The sequence below is a fragment of the Ruditapes philippinarum genome, unplaced genomic scaffold (genome assembly GCF_026571515.1).
Source record: "Ruditapes philippinarum isolate M1 unplaced genomic scaffold, ASM2657151v2 ctg5168_1_1_1_1, whole genome shotgun sequence".
Taxonomy (NCBI): domain Eukaryota; kingdom Metazoa; phylum Mollusca; class Bivalvia; order Venerida; family Veneridae; genus Ruditapes; species Ruditapes philippinarum.
The window spans coordinates 84,062-94,350 of record NW_026862788.1 but is presented as its reverse complement, the minus strand read 5'-3'; the positions used below and the strand labels follow the sequence as shown (position 1 = coordinate 94,350).

The 10,289-nt window shown below is 28.9% G+C and overlaps 1 protein-coding gene across 2 annotated transcripts; it reads right to left on the bottom strand.

Annotated features, from left to right (window-relative positions):
* Positions 1–15: 15 nt before the first annotated feature.
* Positions 16–8,454, bottom strand: LOC132720229 (uncharacterized). Of its 2 annotated transcripts, none has more exons than XM_060704306.1 (7): positions 7,488–8,454; positions 7,100–7,148; positions 6,469–6,596; positions 5,795–6,073; positions 2,862–3,024; positions 2,067–2,145; positions 16–899 (listed from the first exon to the last, which is right to left on the bottom strand). In XM_060704306.1, the coding sequence occupies exons 1-7, from the start codon at positions 7,540–7,542 to the stop codon at positions 300–302; spliced, it is 1,353 nt and encodes a 450-aa protein (XP_060560289.1). In that variant the 5' UTR covers positions 7,543–8,454; the 3' UTR covers positions 16–299. The 2 variants fall into 2 exon arrangements, with proteins under 2 accessions (XP_060560289.1, XP_060560288.1); XM_060704305.1 differs by having other exon boundaries at positions 2,067–2,148; positions 7,488–8,450.
* Positions 8,455–10,289: the final 1,835 nt, after the last annotated feature.

Below are 10,289 nucleotides of genomic sequence, written 5' to 3'. Positions count from 1 at the left end.
AAAACAAAGGTCATACATATTTCAAAATTTATTATGGTTAACATAATGCTTGCATCTTATGCAAAAATGTAAAGACATTATTTACAGTAACTGACAGAAGGATATACATATAGCCCATATACAAATTTAATGCTGTTTAAATGTTTCTATACAGTAATTTAAAACAAGATTATGGATAAAAAACTTTATTGCACCAAAAAAAGTTGTTTCTATTGAAAATTTAATTCGCACACAACATTTTCTTCATAGAAGATGTACTTATAAATAAATAACAATTTTTTTACACATATCAACTGTGACTATTGTTTCTCCAGAACAAAATAGTTGTGATAAGTTTTATCAGTTTCATTTGGAATTTCACTATAGTCCTGGGATTGATCAAAGGACGACTGTTTACTATTCTGTTTTTCAAGAATAAAATATTGATGGTTAGATACTGGCCTCTCATTGGCTGTTGGTTTTGAACTGTCAGCCTCATTCTGAGGATTCAAGGCAAAATAGTTCTGATTGGTTGCATCAGTATTTGTGTCAGAGCCTTTGATTGGTTGATTTTGTGTTAAAGAATTGTATATGTTGCCATTGGCATTCTGCTTTGAATTATTATTAACTGAACTTGGGATAACATTGTCAGAGAACTCCTGGTAAACTGGCGAGCCAACTGTTTTAGGATTTTTCATTGGTTTATTCTGAGGGGATTGATATGAGCCGCCACCAGCCATTGGCTCAAAATATTCTGGGGAGTCTGGCTGTAGCCCTGAATACGTATGTGAATCTCTGTTGTTTGTCATTCCACCAAGGGTGTGGTACCCGGTCTGTATAGAGCCTTGTGATTGTGGGGGAGCTGAAGGAACTACAGGATAAGATATACTTGATTCTACTGGAAGCGTGCTGTCTGCAACCTGCAACAAATTAGAAAGAAAAAAAAAGCTTTAATTACATAAAACAATGAAGCTTTGGTAATAAAACAGTAAAAAGATAAAAGAAATTTCGTAACTTTGATTATCAGTGTGAGTTTAAACCAATTTTGTTTGTCTATCTTCCTATAAGTGGCTTATACATGTATTGTTTGGTTTTATTAACCTGTCAATTACATACTGATTACACGGTCGATGCACACAGTATATTAATCTTCGGTAGATTTTCGGTAAGTTCCTTGAGATGTACGCTTTACGATGGAATTTAATTTAATTTGTATCTCTCAACAAAGTGTACTCAGCGTTATAGCGCAATAGGGTAAAGCACGAGTTTATATTCTAAGTGCCACACGTGTTTTAAGTTCGAGACCGCGTAGGTCTATGTTTTTATTTTCTTATTAATACTTTCAACAATATTGGAGCTATATATGATTATTTTATGTTGTTCGTTTTGTTTTATTATGTTTTACTTAATTTTGTTATATCTATATTCTTTTTAAATAACATGTTTTAAGAATTCATGTTTAAAATTAAAACGGATTTAAATCAATAAATGTCTTTTCAATGCTGTAAAACACACTACAAACTGTTCCATTAAAATATACGGCAAAAATTAAGAAAGAGTACTAAAACAATGGCAACAGTAAGGATCGAACCACAGACCTCTAATTTATCAGGCATTCTCTTAACCGACTGTACTATTGTGAATTAACGAAAACCTTCACATTAAGCTGGCGTGACTTTCAATCCATGACTAATATACTCCACATTAATTCTCGTAAACTACACGGACCAAACCGAAGTGGGATCGAATATTTAAATGAGTTCTATAATGTATACATAATTGACAGGTCAATAAATCAGACTATATAAATGGTTTAAGTGTTAAGCATAGGAGTTACCTCCCTTTAGCTATAATTATCACATATCATGATTAGAAATAGAAAATGCTAAAAAATCACTAGAAAGTAGTAAAGGGATAAACTAATTACACAGTAGTTCCTCAAAAACATTATTTGTCAATTTCTTTATGTTTTAAAGATAAGTGATTTTTTCTATACTTTCAAAGGAACTATTAGAAGACAATGAAGAATATAGTTTTTTATGTATCATATTTAGAAATGACTCTGGAATTCTGGGAACTTGACTTACCGATGGAGCTAAACCTTGACCTTGAAATCTGTCATCTGGAGATGTTGAATTGTCTAAACTTATTCTTCTCTTCTCTGATCTGCTGAAATAACAAACCAGTACAGTTTAAATATTATTAGGGTCACAGCAAACATGATACTGAGGGTCACACAAAACATTATCAATAAGACACTTGCACCAAACATAATTAGGGTCACACTAAATATTCTACTGGTTACAACAAAGATTATTAGTGTCACTCTACTAAAGTCATGTCAAAATTATATCTTATCTGATCTTCCCTGTCCACTTTTTAAATCAAAGACAAGAATAAGTAAAACTGCTAAGCAATATTATACATTAATCAACAAAAGGTATTGCCTGTTTTCTTTTTTGTTGACATTTCCATGTAAAAACAAAAACCATTTTTAAGCTGTTTTGGAACTTTTATAGAAAATGTAAAAATAAAATTACAATAATGTTTCTCATTGAAACATTTTGCAATGTGCATTAATAAAGCTACTCTTCCACACATGGTTGAGTTTTGTATATAAAATATCATCAAAATAAAAAAATTACACAATAAGTTTATGTCTTACATAGAACTTAATGTTTAGTAAACATCTTCCTTCTATATATAACATCTCATTAGAGTTTTAGTACTTGATCCTGGTATAAATTAAAACTGTTGCAATATTGTTATTTTTTGGAAGAAATTGGTAAGTTTTAATTAACAGTAGCAAAATGGTAAGTGGGACGGTATAAGCAAATATATATACATATTTATTTATTTATTTTTTTTTTAAGAATACCTACCTATTCATAGAGGGAACACAAACACAGATTACGCCTGTCACCACAGCTCCTATAACCAAACCAGCAATCAACAGCCCCACAGCTAACCCTATTGAGATCCCAGTTGTCTCCCCTGTCTGGTGACACTCACATGGTTTACATTCCTCTTTGCGGTTATGTTTCCCTGTGAAAAAATAAATCAGTAAAGCAGCTCTCCTACATATGTTTAAGTTTTATTAAAGTTTTTTTGTGTTTTTTTCTAAATTCAATTTTAAACAAAGTACATGAAAAGTGTAAGAAATGTATAAAATTAAAGGCAGTAAAAACTACATATGAAAATTTCACAGAATTTGTCAAAATATGTGGAAATACCTCTTTGATATTCACTTAAGGTTATTGATTTACTTCAACAAACCAAATATAAATCAATTATTAAAACTTCTATCATTTGACTAATTGTCTATTTATTTAGCTTAAACTCATAAACATATTTTACAATATTAACTAATCAAGTACGTATAGTTTCATCTTTTTTTATGATTCTAGATTGTTGTAATAAGATCTGACTCTGACACATTGACAACTTGATTGAAAGTTATTGACATTATAACAATAAAATCTAATTTGGGACATCAAAACAACATTACATTTCATTTGTCATCTTCAAGTAAAGCAGGAAGAAAGGAAAAACATTAATCAAGGCCTTGTCTAGAGGTGGAAAAATTTACAAAGGCCCAGATTATTGTATGCTCATTCTTGAGTAAAATATTTTAATCACAGAAAATTATTGAAATCTATAAAACTCTTACTGAATTTGTTTAATTTGAACAAAAGGATGAATAAACTTTGTATGGGAAGTTGTGTTATAAATTTGGTCTTTTCTTTAAAAACTGCCAGGTTTTTTGTTGTTTTTTACAACACTATATATTCATAATTATACATGATGAAAATTGACCACTTTATATTTTGATTGTTGTAAATGTTGATATCATCCTTTTTTCATTATTTTTTTTTAAAATCATTACAAGTTTATCTATAATTACTATAATTAATATGAGTGCCAGTCGGATGAATGAATAATAATATCTAACCTTTACATTCAAGAATATGAATAAAAAATTTTTGTTTATTCAAAAAGATTTTAAATTTTGTATAGATATACATTTTTTTCTTTGTTATTGTTAAATCAGAAGGCCATACTGAAAATAAGTATACTTCTTACTGTGTAAACTTTGTATGTTACCCTATATAAATAAAGATTTTATTATTATTATTATTATTATTATTATTATTATTATTATTATTATTATCATTGTGACCACCTTAAGTGAATTCTAGACATAGCATTTCTACTTTGTGTGATACAAAGAGACTGTGTAGCAATTATCATTATTTTCTAATATCAAATTTGAGCATAGTAATTTTTAAGCTCCCAAAAAAATATCTTTTTAAAAAAAATTCTCAAACACTTTTTTGTCCTGTACAATTTCCATTAGAATACTCATTGAAAAAAGAGTTAAATCACCTTTTGCTTATTTTTGTAATTAGCGCAGTTATAGTTATTTCGAATTTTGAAAGGGAGTTAAAATAACACTTTGTTTACATTTTGCTATCTTTATGACAAATTATTATACATTAACAGTAGTTATTCCTAGTGAAAAGCATCTAACATGCTTTAAATACCACTTAATACATGTTAGCCCCTTCTATAAAAGAAAATAAAAATCATATCAGAGGCATAAGAATAATGTGCCTTTAATATATGAATTCTTTTTTATAATTGTATAGTGCCTTTTTAATATTGTTTAAAACTGCAAAAGTAATTACTGTAATTTTATTTTATTGCATATATAAACTTGCATAAAATATAACCATACTACCTAAGCCGTATTAAGATATTAATATATTAACCATGGTCTCTATCAAAGCCACATTTACAAATTAGGATATTTACCATGGTCTCTATCATAGCCACATTTACAAATTTATATATTAACCATGGTCTCTATCATAGCCACATTTACAAATTAGGTTATTTACCATGGTCTCTATCATAGCCACATTTACAAATTAGGATATTAACCATGGTCTCTATCATAGCCACATTTAGCAAATTAGGGTATTCACCATGGTCTCTATCATAGCCACATTTACAAATTAGGATATTAACCATGGTCTCTGTCATAGCCATATTTAGCAAATTAGGGTATTCACCATGGTCTCTATCATAGCCATATTTAGCAAATTAGGGTATTTACCATGGTATCTATCATAGCCATATTTATAAATTAGGATATTTACCATGGTCTCTATCATAGCCACATTTACAAGTTAGGGTATTTACCATGGTCTCTGACTCTTATCATAGCCATATTTACAAATCAGGGTATTTACCATGGTCTCTATCATAGCCACATTTACAAATTAGGGTATTTGCCATGGACTCTATCACAGCCATATTTAGCCAATTAGGGTATTTACCATGGTCTCTATCATAGCAATATTTATAAATTAGGATATTTACCATGGTCTCTATCATACCCACATTTACAAAGTAGGGTATTTACCATGGTCTTTATCATACCAACATTTACAAATTAGGGTATTTACCATGGTCTCTATCATAGCCACATTTACAAATTAAGGTATTTACCATGGTCACTATCATAGCCACATTTAGATATTAATATATTTACCATGGTCTCTATCATAGCCATATTTATAAATTAATATATTTACCATGGTCTCTATCATAGCCATATTTAGATATTAAGATATTTACCATGGTCTCTATCATAGCCATATTTACAAATTAGGGTATTTACCATGGTCTCTATCATACCCACATTTACAAATTAGGGTATTTACCATGGTCTCTATCATAGCCACATTTAGATAATAACATATTTACCATTGTCTCTATCATAGCCATATTTATAAATTAATATATTTACCATGGTCTCTATCATAGCCATATTTAGCAAATTCAGTGCTTGGTGTAGAAGATGAAAAGTCCCTAGTATTATCAGATGATTGTTCCAATGTTGTGACTTCTTGAATTCCATTTGTTGTAAGGAGCTTCTTCCGACATTGACCCTTTTCCTTGACACAATCTAGTCTACCCAGGAAATTATTTATTGCACAATTGGCATTTCGTTTTTGATGAACATAGCATTGAAGTCTATTATCTGCTATGTTATCACAATAGTGACAACTTGGTGAAATGCTCAAAACTGAAAGAAATAGAGTAATAAAATTGTAATGAAAAAAGCTTTTTATAAAATTTAGTGTGAATAAATTTGTACATTAAAGAAGAACGATAATAACTACTGAAAATTAAATCATTAAAAAGTTGGATGATTTAATTAAAGTTTTTATTAAACTCTTACCATAAAATGCAATATTTAGAGAGAGATTTTTAAGACACATTAAAGGACACCTATATGAAAAAATAATTTTTAAGACACCTGCATGAAGAGGACAGCAAATTAACTATAAATTACACAAATCAGAGTATCATACTGTATAACTCATCTTTACATTGAAAAATCAAAATTATTTTATAACATTATATATTAAATATATTATATAATATAAAGATCGATCTCAAATCATTAAGATAAATTACCATTCTTAATTGCTGGACAATTAAGTCCTCCATTTTCATTACAAAAGTTGATAGGTGGTGGACGTCCATCAAATGAGTCACCGAAACAGTCATTGACCAGTTTTTGTAACATAATACCGGCATCACCACTGCAACAAAAATAAAACACTTTGGTGCATAATGTTTTAGATGCAATTTGCAATCCTTTCCACTCTTTCAATCTTTTTGCAGTTGTCAAAAAGAAAATTGAGAATCTGAATTTTACCGGAGTATTGTTTTAAAATGGTGTGAATCAATACCCAAATCATGTAAAGAAAAATTGTTTGCAACTTTTCTCAGTACTTCGACCATCAAACAAGTAGCTTATATTGGTTGTCCCTTTTTTATCTTTTGTAATGCATTATGCATGTTTTCTAAGACAATATAAATTGTATAAATCTCATTATATTGAATTTCTATCTTAGTCATTAGTGAGTTATCTTGAACAATTTATATAAACTGTAATTATACTCTAAAATAGTATCATCGTTAAACCTATTATCTTCATGGAACACAAACATGAATTTTTAAGGTATGAAATTCTTCAGTTTAGGTAAAAAAAAATTAGAATAAAAACATAAAAAAAAAAATATAAAAAAAATATGAAATTTACCTGCAATAACTTTCCTCTATATCATCATGTAGAGCTAATATGTTGTCATCTGAAATTTATAAATATCTTAAAATATTTGACAATATATTTGTAAGGGCTATGTAGAGGATTGTCCTTAAGTTATCTAATGCTATAACAACCTAAACATTTGCACAAAACCTTTGACTTAATGTTTGCATATTTTATAATTTATAAGAATTGATAATTTAGACCCAATTTGGTAAGAAAAATTTAAACATCATGTTATCATTATTATATGAAGAAGTGTATAATCCTGCAGCAAATCTGAATCAAATATTAAAGAATTCAATTATAATATAATACATCAAAGTGCATAATTATTTACAGTTGAACACTGATATATTGATAAATAAAAATGAATACTTACTCAAGAAACTTAGTCCCAACAATATTAATAAGCCTCCACACTTCATCATAATCATAAATATTACTAGCCCTCTTGTATCTAAGTAGCCACTCTTGATTTACTTTAGTTTTTTTTAACTTTTTTACACAAATATTTACTATTTTCCTGTCAAGGCACTGTCTCCCTATCTGCCTATATTTATATCCCTCTCAGGAAAATATATTAACCCTAGTTGTCTTCTTTTTACACTTATATATACTAGAATATACAATGTATACTCATGAATTTCCCTGTATCACATATACTGGACCAGTGTATTCTAATTTTTGATCATTATACTATACTTGAAAAACAATTTACATTTTTATTGTCATCTCTGTCTGATCAGGCTTGATAAATTTACTTGATAACCTTTGATCTAAATATAAACAACACGTTTTTCCCCCAGGGCTATACAAACTTCAATTTGTTCACATGTAAGTATTTTTTCAACCCTTGTATCACTTATAGTGACGATAATTATGTCTCAAGTCACTTGATCATAACCACAAAATCGAATTCTCACGGGAAAATATTTATTTTGTCAGAATTTTGTCTTTTAGACTATGAATCAGATTTGAAAAATATGATTGTCACTCTCAAATATTTATTTTCCTTCTGATATATGACTTAATATCCCAAAAGAGTTGTATTTGAAATAAAAAATATCCAAGCACTTTTAATAATTATCAAGAGTGTCAAAATGCATCAAAATGTAACTTTATTATCTAGACTGCACTTGATTCAAAAGCTACTCCATGTACTATCACTTCCCGTCATCCTATAAAACTACTTGAAGATAAACATCAGGTATTTTACCAATTAGATCCTTTGCTAATTAGATGTTTAACACTAGAATGACATCAAGACTATATATGGAACATTAAAACATGACATCTGTCGTACACTGTTATAAACACAATTGTAAATGACCATAGCTGTTTGACGTACACAAACCTGTACTTCATATAAATAATGATACGCAAGATGCTCAGTGTTTAACGTCCGTTTGATTGGACCAATGTGTTACACTTATTTTGTTAGTATGTGGTTAAAAGGATGACATTCCCTCCACCGCAATGACTTACTCTTAATGATCGAGTATTAATGTTGAATACAACATGATGTAGTATTTAGTTCACACTCAATCTAAAATCTGCTTACTTTAATATTTGCTTCAGGGGTAATATACACTGATCACCTGAGATATCAAACTTCCTACAAAATATTTTCTTTCTCTTCTTTATATTAATCACTTACCACTTTTCCTCTTTTTATTAAATTATACTAGAAATGTCCAATGTAAAACTTCAGTAAAGTCTTGCCCATTTCACCAGTATAGAGCCATGCCAGCATGCAGGCGGGGAAGTCTGACCAGGCTCTATACTGTTGGTGCCTTACTCAAGTTAAATATTTTCATTACCAAATCCTTGCTGTATCACCAGGTATATATAATTATTATGTAATCTAAATATCTTATATAAACAATTAAAAATTTGAAATTCGTAACAAGTAAAGTCCATAACATAAATAAAAGTGAAGTCAAAATTAAAAGATTGTGAATTGTTAAACCAGCATACACATGTCTGTTTAGTGCAAAATGTCCTGTTCAATTAAATATTTGATTCAGCTGAAATAACATTAACTTTTACAGTCTCAACTCTTTGTGGTGATCTCTCTGCAAATGACCAAAGCTTTATTGTATGTTAGTATGAAACTTTTGTACATTGTAATTACATCTAGATAGTCATTAGCCCTTTACTGGGATGATAGTCTAACTTAATTGACAATTTAAATCCCGAGCAGATGGAGTGTATTTTCATGTAACTAAACTGGTTTTTCAAAAATTTGAAATAAGTTTAACATATAGACACTGTTAAAGTCAGTTCAATATCCTGGCAGCTGAACGCACCTTATATTATTTGTTTATCTTAGACATATTAATAAAATGCATGGTATCAGGTCAACTATGAAATTCAGCTTGGTAAGTGGTAATACACTTAACCCTTTCGCTGCCAGAGGGTTATTTATTTATTGATCACCTATTTGCCAGAAGGTTTTCTAAGAAATTACTATATTATTAATTAATATAATTATTATCATTTGTTATTAAATGTAAGTATTATAATAATTATATATGTTTCCAAATTTGCTAGTATTATAATAATTATTGTCGATGGTATAATTATCTATTTATATTTATTTATTATTATTATAATTATAATTATTATTATTATTATTATTATAGAAACGGCATATGCCATCCATATGGCAGTGAAAGGGTTAACATTCCATAGTAAATACAAGTCTATATATAAATTTGAATACTTTTTTCAAGGCCATACTTTCAACCATGAAGAATAAGGCATTCTTTTTCATACAGCATAACTAATACAACATAAATGGATAAAACTCCAAACATAAATCCAAGGTCTCATACAAGTGGTCTGTTGTACGGTTATTTAATATACCAAATGTAGAACCTAGTCACTCCATATGTCCTGTTAGGTTTAAGCCAGTATACAGTCATCAAAAACCAATACATCCCTTAATGAGTGTAAAAATCAATACATCAATAATATATAACAAGAAAAAAAAACAATTGGTTAATGATTCATGTTTTATTATTATCATGAAATGATTTTTTTACAAATGACATAATGAACACTGTTCATATACAATATATGTATACCTTACAACAACAAACAGAAAAAAACAATAAAAAAATTATCACAAGTCACGCAGTCAACATCGTACAACACGATCATTTTATACATACCTATA

Coding starts and splice junctions, on each gene's coding strand:
- LOC132720229 (XM_060704305.1), bottom strand. CDS start 7,542: ATGATTATGATGAAGTGTGGAGGCTTATTAATATTGTTGGGACTAAGT. Junction 6,597..7,099: donor ATAGAGGAAAGTTATTGCAG/GTAAATTTCATA, acceptor TTTTTGTTGCAG/TGGTGATGCCGGTATTATGT. Junction 900..2,066: donor GTCAAGGTTTAGCTCCATCG/GTAAGTCAAGTT, acceptor AATTTGTTGCAG/GTTGCAGACAGCACGCTTCC.